General features: G+C 41.6%; 1 protein-coding gene across 3 annotated transcripts; it reads right to left on the bottom strand.

Annotated features, from left to right (window-relative positions):
• Positions 1-852: 852 nt before the first annotated feature.
• LOC139409392 (bromodomain, testis-specific) lies at positions 853-16,735 on the bottom strand. 3 transcript variants are annotated; one of them, XM_071154487.1, is made up of 21 exons: positions 16,062-16,735; positions 11,341-11,640; positions 10,196-10,333; positions 9,926-10,070; positions 9,614-9,744; positions 9,027-9,392; positions 8,758-8,886; positions 8,371-8,613; positions 8,092-8,279; positions 7,617-7,915; positions 7,369-7,488; positions 6,627-6,758; positions 5,386-5,438; positions 5,071-5,179; positions 4,302-4,685; positions 3,930-4,003; positions 3,511-3,631; positions 3,305-3,405; positions 2,978-3,168; positions 2,544-2,808; positions 853-2,428 (listed from the first exon to the last, which is right to left on the bottom strand). In XM_071154487.1, exons 2-21 carry the CDS (start codon positions 11,542-11,544, stop codon positions 2,360-2,362), a joined length of 3,462 nt encoding a protein of 1,153 aa, XP_071010588.1. In that variant the 5' UTR covers positions 11,545-11,640; positions 16,062-16,735; the 3' UTR covers positions 853-2,359. The 3 variants fall into 3 exon arrangements, with proteins under 3 accessions (XP_071010588.1, XP_071010589.1, XP_071010590.1); XM_071154488.1 differs by having other exon boundaries at positions 3,511-3,628; XM_071154489.1 differs by having other exon boundaries at positions 9,950-10,070; positions 16,062-16,323.
• Positions 16,736-18,584: the final 1,849 nt, after the last annotated feature.

Here is an 18,584-nt window from a genome sequence, read left to right as displayed (position 1 = left end):
TGGCCACGCAGTCATGGGTGAACAGGGAGTACAGGAGGGGACTAAGCACACACCCCTGAGGCGCACCCAGCGTTGAGGATCAGCGTAGCAGACATGTTGTTGCCTACCCTTACCACCTGGAGGCAGCCAGGCAGGAAGTCCAGTTGCAGAGGGAGGTGTTTAGTCCAAGGGTCCTTAGCTTATTGATGAGCTTTGTGTGCACTATGATGTTGAACGCTGAGCTTTCACACATAGATGTGAACAGCATTCACACATAGGTGTTCCTTTTCTCCAGGTGGGAAAGAGCAGTGTGGAATGCGATTGAGATTGCATCATCTGTGGATCTATTGGGGCGGTATGCAAATTGGGGTGGGTCTAGGGTGTCCGGGAGGATGCTGTTGATGTGAGCCATGACCAGCACTTCTTGGCTACTGACGTGAGTACCACAGGCAGTAATCATTTAGGAAGGTTACCTTAGTTTCCTTGGGCACAGGAACTATGGTGGTCTGTTTGAAACATGTAGGTATTACAGACTCCATCAGAGAGAGGTTGAAAATGTCAGTGAAGACACTTGCCAGTTGGTCTGCGCATGGTTTGAGTACACATCCTGGCAATCCGTCTGGCACTGCAGCTTTATGAATGTTGACCTGTTAAAAGGTCTTGCTCACATCGGCTACCGAAATCGTAAGCACACAGTTGTCCAGAACAGCTGGTTCTCCCATGCATGCTTCAGTGCTGCTTGCCTCGAAGCTAGCATAAAAGGCATTTAGCTCACAGCTGGGTTTCACTCTGTAGTCTATAATAGTTTAAGCCCTGCCACAGCCAACGAGCGTCAGAGGCGGTGTAGAAATCAACAAATACAGAAAACACTGCTTTAATGAAAATCTTTTTATGATTTAGCTTTTAGAGTGTGATCTTCTCAAAAGTATATTAGTTCTTTCTCTATAAATGGCATGACATTCACGCATACCACAAGATACAGAATAAAGTGCTACTGTTCATGTCAGAGAGAAAAAAAAAATGCAGAATAGCTAGAACCATAGGATCAAAAAAACATTAACAAAGTCTTACATGTCTCCCAAAACATTTAGTCAGGATTGGATCTTGATTAGAAAAAGCCAACAATGTAGGCATCAACAATACCTAAAGTTTGCTATAATCACACCACTATACATGGCACTTAAACTTTTTCAAGCAGAAACTCAAAACAAGTGGATAGTTTTAAATAAGTCCCACATTTGAAATAGACATTTTGGCAAAGATCGACACATCTTCAGCCTCCGTGTAACAAAATACTAAGTATGATTTCATACAGATAAACAAATATGTTTGGAACAGAAAGGCATTTTGTTTTACTAAAGTCAATCAAATAGGACATGCATTGTAAAACTCATATTGAACATTTTTCCACAATAAGGTGCAGAATTGTAACTATGAATGAAGTATGAAGATAAGAACTATAACTGGAGAAACTATACAGTGCAGTACATGGATATACATAGTATTACTATTTGGGAGTGTAGCAAACACACAAAGGTCAGGTTATGCATTTCAGCCAAGTCAGAGTTGGAATGTTAAGAAGTGTGTGAACCGGTTGATGTGTACTGCAGTCATAGGACGACGACTCACCAAGTAGTGTCCCAAATGGCACCCTATTCTCTATATAGTGTACTACTTTTTACAAGATCCTATGGGCCCTGGTCAAAAGTAATACACTACAAAGGCAATAGGGTGCCATTTGGGAAGTAACCTAGGTGAAAAGGAACAGAGGACTCTACGTGTTGGAGGAAAAACAAGTTATTTTCAACATTTATTTTTTTCAACAGCTCTTCATTTTGCTAACTTTTTACTTAGTCTTTTTCTCTAAGAGGTAAGCATTACTTCAGTGCAGCAGATATTTACAAAACCACCATCACCATGAGTAGAAAAAGGAAAGTCAAATGCCATCTATATATGGTCCATTGTTTTTTGTTGTTGCAATATCAATATTTTACATCTTACAGTATCTTCTTACAGTTGACAACTATACTAAAATGTACTGGGGTTATGTTATGTGATGCTGATATAGTACAGTACAAGCTTACCCTGGTAAGGATAGTAATAGGCTGTCCCAAATGGCACCCCATTTCCTATATAATGTAATCATTTTGACCAGACCCCAAAATTGGGTACAATATAGGGGGTAGGATTGTCATTTGGGAAGCAACAATGACCCGTTTCCTTAATTTAGATGCAGCTCGCTCTGTTCAGACAGCCAGTGTCTGGAGGGAGAGAAGAAGCCTAGGGTGCTGTCTACTGGAACACCATGCTCATTTATTTATTGTCCAACAACAGAAGACATCAGTCGGTCACAAGCTGCACTGCCTGTTGCCATTTTATGTTAGTCCAGGTTCTTCTCAAACGTTGCCATGATGTCACTCTGCATGGTCATGTCAATGATACCAGACATCTGAGGAAGGAGAGGCGGTAGGTTATGAGATTACAGTCTGGGATTCAACTGTATAAAAGAACAGAAGAATGACTGGCATAATAAAATACATGGAAGAGGAATAAAAGGAACGTACAGCCTCCCGTCTGCGTCGCTCCTGTTCTCTCCTGCGGGCCATCTCCCTCTCCCTGTCCACAGAGGTCTGAGTAGTGAGGGGCGGAGGTGGGGTTGGGGCAGCCGCTAGAGGCTCCTCTCTTAGGGCCTCTGGAGCTTTAGGAGACAGAGGCTCCACGATGACCTCTGTCTGCAGGGGGATCTCTGCTGGCTCTGGGGTTGGAGTTCTACAGGGCAGGGGCTCCGGTTCTGCTGCTCTAGGTGGCACTGATACTGGCATAGTCAGGCTGAAAAGAAAACGTCACAGCAATGTCAGCTAGCGCATCAAGTATCACTCACATATTGATAGAGATCTACTTCATTATTTGAGGATTTTGGACGAGGAATTATTTCCTACAAGACATGAAACTGATACGACTAAGAAAATATGTTTATGACTGGATGGATGAATAATACCTGCTCTTCCCAGAAGCCATCTCCTTCATCTGCATCCTCCTTAGAATCAGAGCTTTCTCTCTCTCCTCCTTTTCTATGGCTGCCCTGCGAAACTTATCAAAGCTCTCCTTCGATGACCTCACCGTAGAAGGAGTGGAAAGCGACATCTTCCTCAGACTAGCCCAGGAGTCTGCGTTCTTCAGGACAATATCCTACCAAGGATAGTTTCACAAATGAAGTTTCACTTTTTTCTGACAAATAATATGAATGCATCTATGGGCATGCATACAATGTTTTTCAAGTAATTAATGACAATGGTAGTGTTAAGTTCCATTCACATTTGCATACCTTTTTGGCAGGCGTGTTTTTTTCGTCAGCAGTGGTTTTATTAGCTGGATGAGATAGGCTGGTGTTGCCACCATCAAACACACTGTCAGAGTGTCTGGTATCTGGGGAGGCAGAGTAAATAGAATCCATTTAAAAGATTTCTGGAAAAATTCTAAAGGAAAACATTTACACAGCGTACGTACACACATACACAGAGTTGTGCTTACTAGTCTGTTTCTGCAGCTTCCTGTAGGGAATCTCCTCCAGTGCTTCAGAGGGCCTCCTGTCATCCTTCACAGGCTGTAATGGGCTGTCTTGTAGAGGGGACAACAGCACTGGGTACAGCTGCTACCAAAAAGTGAGATTTACAGTGTTAAACCGCCATTACCACTCCCAGAGCTAAGGCCAATGCTATTTCACACAATCTGTCTCCACTCATTAAGGATTTGGCCAGTAGAAACAGTTAAATCGCAACAAAAAGAACACAGTAGACTTGTATCGATATTAACCCAATTTCCTTCCCCCAAAAATATACCAGCCAACTCTTTTGATATTAATAAATACCAAGGACAGAGACATTCATTTAAACAGTGATTTAATCCAGCGTCACAATTCATCCATCAACAACAGGAAGAGGAGGGCATACCTCATATCTGCTGCCAGCAGCCTGTAATAAACCTACAGGAGGAGAGGTCAGAGGGGACAACAGCGCAGATAGACCTGATGGACAGGAGAAAAACAAAGCAGTGCATTATTCTCCACAGACAGACACCAACACTGTGGATGTAAGCAAGCAGCAGTTGATGGTGAGCAGAGCGGGATGAGACATGCAGCCTAGGCTACAGCGATGGTGACATGGCATCTATAACACACTGCAAACAAAGAGACAAAACACACCATCTACAGATGACACACAGACATGATCAGCTATGGGCTGAGAAGCAGGCAGCACACAGGGGAGTGGACATGCTAACAGCTACAAGCTAGGGGGATGCTTAGCTGACTGAAGAGATCTTACCTTCCTGTTGTGCCCTATCAGGTAGATTGAGATAAACTGGCCCAGTTTTCACCTCCTGTGTCTGGCCTGGTGACTGACAATGAGGAGAGGTGAGGAGTGCTAAGGGAGAGGGCTGGGGCAAACAGCGTAGGCTGGAGGGAGGTTCTTGTGTGGGGGTGGATGTTGTGCTGAGAGGGTCCGTGGGCAGAGTTAGAGTCAGGGAGGGGTCACAGGAGGCGGCAGAAGGGGGAGTGAGGGAGGGGGTAGTAGGGCTCTCAGATAGGGGGTCTTGTTGTTGGGGCTGACTGTCAGTGAGCTGCTGGGGGGCCACCATGTTTTTGCGAGGTAGTGGTGCTGCTTTGGAACTAGGTCTTGAAGGCTGCGGAGGCAGGCGGCTGTGTAAGGCTGAAGACAAGTGGGGAGGGGAGATTCAAGAGTAACAGTAAGATAAGGCTTCCATCCCAATCTGACTTCATAGCTAAAATCAACTCAACTTCATCCCACGAGAGACAGAAACACTGACCAGAGAAACCTGGCACCCCACCTATTTAATCTCTAACCCAAACAATGCAATCCTTGGTCCAGCCTGAGACTTTCAATGGGCTTAAAACCTGCTGGTTTACAGGATAAATTGCATTTCCATAGCTAGGGTTGACACTAAGGACTTTGGAAGAGCAGTGTCAACCACCTTTAAATCATTAAAGGGCAGTGTTACAGAACTTGACATGGTTGTCCATTGGGTTCCTTTATAGCCAACACACAGAACATGAAGGCAACAAGCATTTATTACCTGGGGGTGAGATGAGCAGATCTAGAGGAGGCTGGGCTGGGTACTGCTGTGTAGACTGGCCTTTAGTGACTGGTGCTGGGGGTAGAGAGGCAGGCAGGGGCTGGCTGGTCTGGAGAGAAGATTCAGACAATGAGTCTTCTCAGATTTCTTATTTTTATATTTCAGTTGAGAAGGAAAGGACTTACAATTTATAATAAAAATGCACTGTAGTTCCAACCTTCAAGTATATTCATCCAAATATCACAAAAGTGAACATATAACCATGTGAATTAGGCCACTAGTTTAAAGGAAGCAGGGCCTATGTTACAGATTTACCTTGGTCTTGACCTTGTGTGGATCATCTTTGCTTTTCTTCTTGGTTGTCTTCACTGAAAAACAGGTACAATAGTCATTTAAATTTACCCATTGTAGGATAACTGGAAAATAAAAACAAAGATCTACTTCACTTACTTTCAAGTAATATCAAAACAATTCCACTGACCTACTCTGGAATCACTACTCTCATACCAATTCTCAGCTGAAGCTTAAGTTGTGATCGCAAGCAAATGTGTCTAGTAGGCTTTACGATTTATGATAAAAATTAAAAGAAAAACAACTTAACAGTAAAATGTCAAATTGTTTATGAAAATGTATTTATTTGAACCTTTAGGTGTCGACCACCAAGACTAACTATGTTAAAGGTTAAACTGGAACAAGAAAACATTAGCACTGGCTACAAAATGTATAAGTGCAGCAGAAATCCTACTCCATCAAGGTCTGCATTAACGTTAAAATCTGTTGATTACTTTAAATACATCATAGATTGTATGAGTTTTAAGCTAATATTGCTCTATACTAAATCATGCAAAAACCCAACACAAAAAGTACAAAAATCAAAGTACAATCAAAACCAGTATAATTGTGATGAGGGCCAGCTGTGACTCTGCAATGGTTCGGAGTATGGAGGGTGAGACGAGGGGGGCGAATAGTATGGTAACACTGTCTGGTACTTCTCTAGCCCTACCCATCTGATTTTTGTTATGTTTATCGAAAGATGTATAGCTACCGGTAGGAGTGAAAATAAGATCTCTGGCTTATAATTAGTGGCTAGTCTGTATGGGTAGTGTTTAATAACTTGTCCCCATGCAGCAGCAGTCTGGGGCCCGTTGGAAAATTAACATTTTGTACAGAAGACTGGCTGTTCTCATTTCAAACCTAACCTATAGTTTGTTTTCAAAAGGTCAAATAAATTCAGTGAAACTACAACAAAACAATAACATTATCAAAAATAAATATAACACCCTAATAATCTGATGAGGTTTGTGTGACAGAGTTGGCTCTATAGACAGACTAAACGTACGTAATAATACAATTTAAAAAAAACTATATTTCTTCAAGTATTTTGGTTTCGCCAGCAGGTGAAAAGGTGACTGAGTTCTACTGTGCTACAGAGGCTAGAGAGTCCCAGTGGGTTTTAAGCCATATCTTTTTCACTCAATCCATGTGTAGAGAGTGGGGAAAGGGAGTGGGTAGGTAGGGAGGGAGGAAAGTGCTTAGTGCGGAGGAGAACAGCTAACCTGAATCAGAGTCACTGCTATCAGAATTGCTAGAATCACTACTACTGCTGCTGGAGCTGTCAGAGCCGATACCCTCACGGAGACGGGATGACTGGGCTAGGTCTGGGACAGCAGGAGCCCTGGGGAGCTCATCTGGAGAAAAACAGAGAGGGACAACTGTTATGTATAGGACAACAGAGAGAAAGACTGAGGCAAGCACTGCACAGTTGAGTTATTCACTATTGGACAGAAGAGAGAAAACATAGAAGAACCCATATTCCCTGACTCTAAGGACAACAAGGCCCCTAGATCACAGACACACTGGTCCTTGACAGATCCATATATAAATACGAGAGGCCCAGTTTTCAGAATGGCTGCCATGTTAGCGCTCATATAGAACTTTATTCTTGAAATGTTGGTGATGTAACAAAACGAGAGCGCCTACGACAGTTCCCTATGAAATGACCCGCTGTAAACAAGCAAAACAGCGCAGGGAATTTTACGTTTATATTGATTAGCATTCAGGGTAATGTGTATCCAAGTCTTTACTGTGTTGTAGTGTCAACAAATTGCATATCTGCTTTCACTGGACATCTTCATAGGTTTTGAAAACTATCAGAAATACATACAACGCAAAAGCGTTATCACTTAGCAATGGAGGAGAAAGTGGCGCCCTCTGAATGTTCAACCGCATTGACCCAACTCTATATATACACACTGTATGGCTCTGGTCCTTGCTACCACAGATTCATTGTTTACTTACTTGTTGCCTTTTTCTTCTTTGCCAGTGAGCTCATTTCTTCAGTAATACTCTGGAGATATTTCTCTGCATCCTGCTTCTTCACAGTCTGTATTGGTCCTTTGGTTTTCACCAGCTTATTCACTGGTAGAAAAGAGATGTAAAATAACTGACATTTGGGCCTGTCCTTGGTCAGCAGTACTGAGATATACAGTGCAATGATCAACCCGCAAGGAAGCTCAGAAAGAAAGGTGTGTACTACAACTACTCACGGTTGTGTTTCTTGGGCCGTTTCCTGAGGCAGGTCATGGCGAAGCTCTTCAGGGCCCTGAGAGTGGAGGGCTTGAGGGTCTCAAAGTCGATCTCGATCTCCTCAGGGTTGGCATTTCTGAGCGAGGCCTCCCTGGCCTGGATGATGTTCACCACCTTACCCAGTTTGTCCCCCGGAAGCTTGTTGATGTCCAGGCTCAGCTGCCTCTTCTCACTGTACGACATGGGCAATGCTGGCACCTCTTCCTCATCAGACTTGTAGGGCACCATTGGGAGTGCCATCTTCCTCCTCTTACCGTGCCTACAGAGGGGTGAGAAGACATTAAGAAACTCTTGGTAGGACAATGGAAGTTAGTTTCAAAGTAAAATTGGCAACAAGTCAGTAATCCTGTGTATTGGCTGAAGAAAAGGAGTTACACTGGGGATCGGGATTAGAAAACAATTAGAGCAATTTATCAACAAGGATTTGCCACTTACACTGCAGACGTGCCCTTATTGATGCCCCTCTGCTGTACTTTAGGTTTGGTCTTCCTCAGGTCTTCTTCCTGCTTCGGTCTACTACTCGTTTCCTTCTTTTTTCTTCTCTCCTTTGATTTCTCTTTCTTCTTTGGTTTGAGCAGGGGCTCCTGGGTGAGTTTCTGCAGCTGATCGTGTACCGCTTTCAACTGAAAAGAAGAGAGTTAGATCAGTTAGATACGTGGCAGTAGGTAACAGAACAGTAATGTCAGCATGGCCAGGTAAGATGACACAACATACCTGTTCCTCTAGTTTAGCCAGCCGTAGAACTCTGGCCTCCTCTTCCTCCTCCTCCTCTTCCTCCGTACCAGAGGAGGACTCTGATTCAGAAGAGCTCTCGCTGTCACTGCTGCCTGTGCTAGAAGAGCACTCAGGCCCATCTCCTCTCGCTTTCTTGTCCCTGTGGTGACCGTGGTGTCCTGGATCACCCGCACTCCTCACTGGCTCGTCTGGAAGCTTCAGCCAGCGTGCCTCAAACACATCCTGGTGGGTAAGGGCCACAAGTCATCTAGTCAAAACTTCTCACCTACCATCTATATTCATTCATATTGCACTTTTGTTATTCCATCGCAATTTATTTAAACAACTTCTAGGGACCGGACTGGCTGAAACCAAGGGCAATCATACCTGGAGTTTTCTTGCCATAATAACAACTTCGTGGGTGGGTGGGTTGTATTTGTAACAGTTGGAAAACATGAGTCTGAAATCAGCAGCAAACTCCTGGGCATCCATGTACTCACGTTCGTCCATTTTTTTCTGTGAGAAAACACGCAAATACTGTCATCTTCATAATAGTGAGAGAGATCAAGGAACAAGATACAGCTACACCAAAGTAACCTTGGCAGATACTAACTAGCCTCTTGTTCAACAAGTTTAGTGTAACACGGCTATCTAACCCGTATGGTGCCCAGGTCCATGGGCTGCTTGATGATGTCGTGGTAGTCGCGTAGACCCAGGGCCTCCGTATCCACCGGCTTATAGAAGGGCCAGCCGTAGGCCGCGTGCCTCTTGGTGAACATCTCCTTCAGGATGCAGTTACAGAAGCGGAGCTGATCAGAGAGCTTCCTCTTCTTGCTCTGGTGGTGCTGGGGAGAGTCCGGCAGGTCTTTCCTGGGGGGTTTGATGGGCCGACTGCTGCCCCGCCTGGAGAACAGCTTACAGGCCGTCGAGCCATCAACGATGGGGGACGACTCGCAGCTGGTGATCGGAGCAGAGGCTGTCGGCGTGGTGGTGTCTGCTTTTCTCTTCACACCCTTCTTGATCTGAAACGATACGAATACATCAGCGCTGGGTGTTATCTGAGAAGGGTGGAAATTCAATCAAACTACAGACTAAACAGAGGTTGCACAATATACATGTTACAAAGTATTCCGGAAACTACAAAAGTGATGTTTATGTGGAATGTATAAGTGGTATAGAGGTTAAAGTTGCTGTCAAAATATATACACAATACACACTGAGGTAATTGTGAAGAGGTACTGACTTTGGCTGCTATGTGTGAGGAGAGCTGGGCAGCAGGGGGGACGGTGTGGAGGGCCTCAGGAGGGATGACTGTCACTGTCTGCTGGAACACCACCTCAGACACAGGGGACTGGGGCCTCAGCTTCACCACACCTACACAGAGGAACATAGGACATTTAAAAGGCAGTGTGTACTCCTAGGAGTATATAATAGATAGTATGGAGCTCTATGGCCCTGGTTGAAAGTAGTCACTAAAGGGAATAGGGTGCCACCCATTTGGGATGCATACAATTTATGTGCAAGATTAAGCAGCTGGAGCAGCTGTGTAGCCTACTAGCAGAGGAGGACTTCCTCCCACCCTTCACTGGTGTCTTGGTTGTGATGGCAGATATCTCAGTCTCTTCCTGGGGCATCTCAGCCACTCTCTGTAGGAAGATCTTCTCCAAGGCTTGGGCCATCAGAACTATGTCATCTCCAGGCTGGAAAAATGTAATCCCAATTATTGTGCATTCTGTCATTCAATAGGAGACCATGTAGGCCTACACTATTGGTGCGCGGCAAATTAATAAAATATGATTATGAAGTGTTAACTTTTTTTCCTTACCCGATTATATACATAGCAGTTGGTGAAGAGTTTGTTGAAGTCCTGTATGCATTCCAATGCTTTGCAGTAATAATTATTCTGAAGACGCTTCTTGATGGTGCTCAAGTCCATTGGTGTCTTGATAATTGTATAGTAATCCTAAAATAGAAAAATAATGGGAAAACGTTAAATACAAAAGATAAGATTATCAAGGTGGAGGAAGGATGGAGGAAATGGAAAATGAACAAGTACAATTTTAGTCATTTAGCAGACACTTACCTAGAGCAACTTAGTCAGTGCACTCAACTTATACTGAACAAAAATATAAAACGTAACATGTAACAGTAGTGTAATAATAATAATAATAATAATAAAGTGGTCGCATGTTTCATGAGCTGAAATAAAAAATCCCAGAAATGTTCCATAAAGCTTATTTAAAAAAATAATAATTGTGCACAAGTTTGTTTACATCCCTGTTAGTAAGCATTTCTCCTTTCCCAAGATAATCCATCCACCTGACAGGTGTGGCATATCAAGATGATTCAACAGCATGATCATTCCACAGGTGCAATAAAAGGCCGCTCTAAAATGTGCAGTTTTGTCACACAACACCGGAGTTGAGGTGATCTTTTTGAGGGAGAGTGCAATTGGCATACTGACTGCAGGAATGTTCCCCAGAGCTGCTGAAAGAGAATTGAATGTTCATTTCTCTACCATAAGTAGCCTCCAACGTCATTTTAAAAGAATGTCAGTATGTCCAACTGGCCTCAACTGTAGACCACATGTAAACACACCAGCCCAGGACCTCCACATCTGGCTTAATCACCTACAGGATAGTCTGAGACCAGTCACCAGGACAGCTGATGAAACTGAGGAGTATTTCCATCTGTAATAAAGCCCTTTTGTGGGGAAAAACTAATTTTGATTGCCTGGCCCATGCTGCCCAGTGGGTGGGTCTGGCTCATCCCAGGCCCACCTCTGGCTTCGGCCCTGCCCATTCAAGTGAAATCCATAGATTGGGACCTAATTAATTTCAATTGACTGATTTCCTTATATGAACTATGACTCATTGAAATGATTGTGTTTAAATGTGTGTTTAGTATAGTTTAGTAGGGAAAAACAACCATATATAAAAGTAATTGCAAGTAACAAAAAGTGAGACTCACTGGAATGTGCAGTCCGACAGCATCAACAGGCGTCCTGAAAGGCCAGGAGAAGTTGTGTCTCCACAGGGCCTTGACCACCACCTTCTCCAGGTACTGCAGCTGGTTGGTTTGGCGACCAGGTTTCTTTGGGTTGTTGAACTTCGGCGGAGGAGGGTTCACGCCTCCCACCCTGGACACCGAAGGGTATTTGGCGTCTGTCATCATGATGCAGTCCAAAGCGCGGTGGACACGGGGTAGCAGCTGAGAGCGACACTTATTTTCCGTAGCTCAGCTCTCATCACACATCTTCCTCCAATACTACTGAAAGAGAGGGGTGGTTTTCAGCATGGCTGGGCATTTCTCTATAGATAACCGTACAACAATAATAATAATAATGACAAAACCCCTTTTGATCCCCTGGCACAATATCCAGAGCAGAATCACACTGCCATGGAGATGAAGTTTCTGGATTGACTGTTTTATTAAGATAGGAAGGCTTTGGCCACAATTTTAAAAACACAGCCATGAAAATGTCATCTGCATAAAATCAAAGATGGCTCTGAAATCCCAATACGTAAACCCATCACTGCTATATCGTACACCAGTATGTCCATAGACGTGCCATACAGGCAGGTTGATATGGTGTTTTTGTGCAGGGGAAAGGTTTTACTGACAAGGGTTTTGCTAAATAAAATTGAGCGCAAAACATAACTACAAAAAACAACCAATTAATCCTATGATATTCAGAACTGGTTTCTACTGCCATCTACTGGACCTGTGCATTGTGGGCTACAGGCAACATTACAATTCTGATGTCCAATGTGGCAACTAAAGCGCAACATTTTCTTACCTCATATCTGTCAGAGAAACATCGCTTGACAAATAAAACCGCAGATATTTAAAAAAATACAAATTCTCCCCCTCTGTAAGCAGTGCTATCCTCTACCATCCAACCAAATGGTTTTATGAAAAGTATGGGCATATCAATTGACTCGACAGAGCGCAATGCCAACTGATGAACTTGTAAGCATCTATGTTTTCAGTCAAGCATTTTTGACAATTAGTTACACTCATAAGTAGCAACATTCTAGGCATCAATACTTTATGAAAAGCATTAGGCCTATTCACATCACAGAAAAAAATAGAAAAGTCACGAAGTTCAAGGTTCTACATCACAGTATCAATGTAATATTCCAGGAAAATCATATTTTTATGATTATTCAACCTAACCCTTTGTTATTCCAAACATTCATAAAATACCTAACTTTCAGCCATAAATTATTAAACATTACCAAAGATATGAATTACATAACATGCATATGAACAAACTACGCTGTCCATTATACAGTAAACTATAGGCCCAATTTCTCTAAGAAATTCCCAATCAGTTGAACGTTTTCAACTTTTCACTCAAATTTGAAAAACACCTCCAATACACTTGTAGGCAGGGGACGTTTAGTGTAATTCACAGCCTTAAAAATCAAACTAGGTACCTAACAGTTCACAAAAAAACATTTGTGCTGGCACAGATGGATGCCCTTGTTACCCACTTACCCCATCAAGAATATTGCAATCTTCCAAAAAAAGGTACACATTCAATGAGATTTGACTTTTGCCCATACCCAATCAAAGAATTTACATTACAAGTTATGTTGATATTTCTAGGCAGTTTATTTTCTTTCAATAAATACATTGTATTGTTTACAGAGAAACTATAATTTGCACTCCCAAGGACATACAAAACATTAGAAAATGAACATTAAAAATAAACAGAAAATACAATTCATAACAAGACTAAAATTGGTTTATAATTAACATTACCTAATGTTATATAATTAAGTAGTATGTTATGAAAAAAAATACATGCAGCTAATACTGAACAAAACATATTTTTTTGGGGGGGGGGGCAAAACTTAAGCCTTGGACTGAATAGAAAGAAAAACAGCATCATGCATTTTTATTTACCAGGAGAGCGTAACGTTACAGATTAATGTGTGCATGTGAGAAGTGATGGATGTGTAGGTGCATTTTATTATTTAAACATGCAGTTGTTTACTCTGACCAGGGTTGTCACTAGTTACCTCTGCCACTAGAAACAATGTGTCACCGTGTAATTTCTGACTGCCCTCTACTGGTAGACATGGAAGTAACCGGTTGGCATCAGGCCAGAGTCCGTGCAATCAGAATCCATGGGATATCTCTATAAAGCTCAGTTCTTGTGACCTTGCTCCTAATTTAATGAATAATGATCCACCTCCAGAAACAGGCCCAATAACTTATCGGTAAAAGTGTTATATATATATATATACATATACACACACACATCTTAATTGTATCATTTCAGATGTATTTATTGTTAGACACTACTACACTGTTGGAGCTAGGAACACAAGCCTTTCAGACAGCGGCAATAACATCTGCTAAATATGTGAACAATAAAATGATTTGGACCATGCATAGTCTATGATTCATTATGCACTCTAAAAAGTATTATTTTTGTCATTGCACTTTTAAGATGCCATTTCTAATTTAAGAGCTTTGTTGCGCATTTAAAATACCTAAATGCAGGACAACAGGATGATTTTGCAGGTCAGTGCAGCCTACGTTAACTTTTGGGGGACTATTCAGCTAACCATCCTAAAATCTTATAAGATATTAGGTGGTGTAAACAGTAACACTGTTATTATAATTGGTTCTGTTATATAGAATCATTACGTGATCTTCCAAGACATTGATTCAGCTTTGATCGTACTTTACTAAAGGAGAATTGTGAGCAGTACTACACTCCTGTGTAACCAAACAAGCTAATTGAATCGCACCTAGCCTACTCTTGCCTCATGCAACATTTGGTGAGGCAGAAACAAGAGTTAACATGTATGTTATGAAAATGTGGGAATATTTGGCCATGGATACATTGCTGGTTGAGCTCAGCTCTCAGGGGGGAATGTAAAACAGTTAGGAAGGGAGACTGAAAAATGGGAGAGTGAAGTACCAGAAAATATGCTGAATGAGCAACTAATGAGCATGAAGAGCCTTGAATTTGACAAAAATGACCTTATATCCTTCAGTCTAACACGACGATTTACCTTTGTAACTTTGTCAGAAGCACACTTTTTGTAAGTAGTCAGTCCCAATTGTCCACCAAGTTCAGCTGAAATGTATCCCAAAAGGATTTAAGAAATGTGATGAAGATAGGCCTATGATACTGGCGCACGCATGGTCTTGCGCAGAATATCAGATCTCAGCAACAATTGAGATTGGGCAGCCTAGTGGTTAGAGCGTTGGACTAGTAACTGGAAGGTTGCAAGATCAAATCCCAGAGCCGACAAGCCCCTGAACAAGGCAGTTAACCCACTGTTCCTAGGCCATCATTGAAAATAAGAATTTGTTCTTAACTGACTTGCCTAGTTAAATAAGGTACAAAAAATAATTTGAGATGTGCTTAACACCTCGATCACACCGACAACATCATTGCACTAAGTGGTATGCAGCATCATCTGGATGTGTGCTACAAAAGTTAAACATCCTTCCAAGTATCCTTCCATTTCTGTCAAGCAATCGAACCATACAGTGATGCATACGTTCGCTAAATCAAACGTACCATTGGAAATGAATTTACCTCCGACGTCCCAGAATGCAATGACACTGTCAGTGTGATCAAGGCGCTACATGGGCATTCCGTCGTCTGCACTGGCTGTGAAAAAAGTTGGTGTTTATACAGGACCGCTCGCCCTTACCTACCATCAACCAAATAATGTTAATGCGGAGCTATACTGAGCCCTCCGCATTATTACACCATTTGAGAGGCACACGGCGAAGCAGTATGGAATTCAATTAACGTTAGGCCTCTGCGTGCTCCGACCACATTTTCGGATCAAGCATTTACTGGCTCTTACAGTTAAGCACCGCGTTAAAATACTTTAATTCCCTTCACCTGAATATAGGAATGTCAGCAAAAATCATGCGTGCCAGTTAAGTGCACACAGCGTAACAGACTAAATCAAATGAGAAGACGTTTTGTAATATTTAGTAGAACAGACATGCTCCTGTCGGTATTAGGCAGTCATCTGAAAAGCAGCCCCCCCGATAATGTTATTGCAGAGCTACACTGAAAAAAACGACCTCTTCAGATTCCATGACGGAAATCCGTCGCAGTGACGGAGAACGTTCCCCCTGCTGTACATAGCTAGCTAACGTTAGTCAGCTACATCAAGTTCCAGACTAGCTAGCTAACGTCAAATAATGTTACATAGTTGAAGTTAACAAACGTTAGTGAGCTATAGTTTGTGCTTGGTCAACTCCATGCTTGCATGACGCAATCAACGTGGTTGGACCGAAATGTGGTGGCTAGCTAGCACGTGAGAATTTACAACCTGACTTTCGTACCAACAAAACGAAAGCTTCGCCCAGCCAACAAATGTGAAATTCTACCTTGTAGCTAAAGAATTGAATCCAGAACATGGCTCAGATTTTGCAGTAAATGTGACAAACGAATCTTGGTTGACTAACGTTAGTTATAGCTAGTTAGCAATGCTAGTTAGCTTTATGTAACAAAATGGTGACAGGAAACGATTTCCGTGTCAAGGGCCCACACAAAACGGAGGCCAACCGCTCAAACTTGAAACAGCTCCACCACACACACACCTTCCATATCAACGTTATAAGGAGATACACATAAAGTAACCAGCTGATTAAATGCAATGTGTTAACGTTATATATCCCTGACCTCTTTTCACATTTACCTTTCCGTCTCTGGCACAACAAGATTGTTTTTACTGCCGAACTGAGACAGACGTTCTTTGCCGACCGTGTTCTGCTGGAAGGATGCCAAATGAAACTGTCGCCGATGATGCGGTGGATTAAAATGTTGCTGTTTTTAGTTTGCTAACAAATAATATTTTAAAAAACAATACACGGTTTTACCAATATCAAGTACATTGAAAACGAGTCTTCAATGGCGGACGTCTCTATGGGCAACCGCCTCATATTTATACACTTCAGTTCAGAACTCAAGCGGTGATTGGTCAAACCAGTTCACGTGATACATTCAGTCCTTGATTTCCTCACTAGCGTAGGCGAAGATTTCGTTTTACTAAATAAAAATATCCTAGATATTGTTATATCAAACATCGGTTCACCTTGAGCTCACTGACATCCGAGTCCTCTTTTTCGATGTAGTAACCTAGATAGTTTGAAAGTTAAAGAAGGCACTCGTTAAAAAAAACACGGAAAAGCAAGGGTATTTTTCAAAATGCAACATAACTGGTCAAACCACATCACATGACCATTCTAGAACCTTCCATTGATGTGTAAGAATGAAAATTGCCGCTAAACAACACATTTCTTGCGAACATTATACACAAATTTGTTTCTAGTCGCTGTTTCATCGATATGGTGCCTGTCCCAAAGAATGCGTACAGCCAAGCGGTGTAGGTAGTTCAGCTGAGAACTATCACAGTTTCGAAGCCAACATCGCGAGACTTCCGGGAATTCTTGCCAAACAGACCAATCCGGGGATTGCCGTTTGATATGTCAATAAGAACAATTCTTCATTAGTTGTACATTTTCGCGAAATCTAAAGGCACAACCTATATTCGTGCCAATGTCTTAAATAGTTGAACATGTTATTTCTCCAACTTCGTGAAAGTGACAAACTGACACGTTTTAATTTTCGTCAAAAACAACTTTATATTGAACGAGTGCCTTTGATTTGAGGCAATTTGGCTTGTCGTCATGTCTAGCCTTGTTGTTGGCTCCCTTTTCTGATCATCACTTGATTTCCCTGAATTTCCAAGCTACTAAAAAATCAAAAGGTACTCGAGGATATTGGACATTAAACAATACACTTCTTAAAGATACTGATCTCATTGAAAACATCCAATCATTAGCTAAAGATATTTTTGCTAGAAAAGATTTGGGTCATGGGAGCAGATGGGAATTTTTCAAATATAAAGTCAGAGTGGTAGCCATTAAACTCGCCAAAGAGCTGATGCAATTAAAGAACCATAGAGAAAAGGAGATGATGAGCAAGCTTGACAGTTTTCTAAAGAAAGATAATCTATCTGAAGAGAAGAGGAGTCTGTGTTCAGGTATTTACAACTAGAATTAGAACAGATTTACACGGATTTGGCAAAGGGTGCCTTTGTAAGGTCAAGAGCAAAATGGATTGAAGAGGGGGAAAAAAACACTAGTTACTTTTTTGCACTTGAAAAGAGAAACTACAAAATAAAATATATAACTGCACTCAAAATTAACGATGTTTTATGCAAAGATCCCATTACAATATCATAATTTGTCAATTCCTTTTATGAAAACCTTTACAGCTCTCAATTTCAGGAAGATGGTTGTGAAAGTTACATTTGCCACATTCAGAATTGTGTCCCTGTAATTGAGGATGATTTCCACTCAGTTTGCGATTCACCTGTGTCAATTGGAGAAATTAGAGAGGCTCTGAATTCAATGAAAAAAGGGAAATTACCTGGCCCTGATGGCCTGTCAGTTGAATTCTATAGACAGTTTTGGGAGTTACTAAAAGACGCGATTTTCAATATGTTTCAAGATTGCATTAAAAATGGGGAAATGGTCTCCACTATGAAACAGGGCCTTATTTCATTGATTCCGAAGCCTGATAAAGACCCTTCTCTCATTGACAATTGGAGACAAATTACTTTATTAAATGTTGATTACAAATTGATTGCTCTGGTTTATGCCAAAAGATTAAAGAAAGAAATAGATACCATTATAAATGAGAAGCAAACAGGATTTATGAAGGGCCGTCACATAAGCTCTAACATTCGTTTAGTCTTGGACCTTATAGATTATTCAGATGCAATTGACTCAGATGCGGTTGTCCTATTTCTGGACTTCTGTAAAGCCTTTGACACAATTGAACATGAATTTCTCTTTAGGTCTCTTAAACTTTTTGGATTTGGTGAACATTTTATTAAAGTAATTTGCATGTTTTACAAAGATATAAATAGTTATGTGCTACTAAACCTTAATACTTCCAAAAGATTTAGTATCAACAGAAGTGTACGACAGGGATGCCCAATTTCGCCATTTGTATTCATTTTGGTTGTGCAACTTATATCTCTAGATATTCTGAATGATGCAAATCTGTATGGCTTAACCATTTTTTTTTTTTATAAATCAAAATTTCCCAACTGGCTGATGATACTGCTCTCCAGGTCGCACATGCCCTTAATGCTATAACTGTATTTCTATTGCATCAGGATTAAAACTGAATGTTTCTAAATGTGAAATCT

Source organism: Oncorhynchus clarkii, chromosome 5, assembly GCF_045791955.1.
Source record: "Oncorhynchus clarkii lewisi isolate Uvic-CL-2024 chromosome 5, UVic_Ocla_1.0, whole genome shotgun sequence".
Taxonomy (NCBI): Eukaryota; Metazoa; Chordata; class Actinopteri; order Salmoniformes; family Salmonidae; genus Oncorhynchus; species Oncorhynchus clarkii.
This window is presented reverse-complemented; position numbering and strand designations above follow the sequence as displayed.

What these genes read in the sequence shown, in the direction of transcription:
- LOC139409392 (XM_071154487.1), bottom strand. Translation starts at nt 11,544, where the DNA reads ATGATGACAGACGCCAAATACCCTTCGGTGTCCAGGGTGGGAGGCGTG. An exon ending in TCTGCTCATCTCACCCCCAG is followed by an intron (nt 4,686 to 5,070) that starts GTAATAAATGCT and finishes ACTTGTCTTCAG; the next exon opens with CCTTACACAGCCGCCTGCCT. An exon ending in AGCGACGCAGACGGGAGGCT is followed by an intron (nt 2,429 to 2,543) that starts GTACGTTCCTTT and finishes CTCCTTCCTCAG; the next exon opens with ATGTCTGGTATCATTGACAT.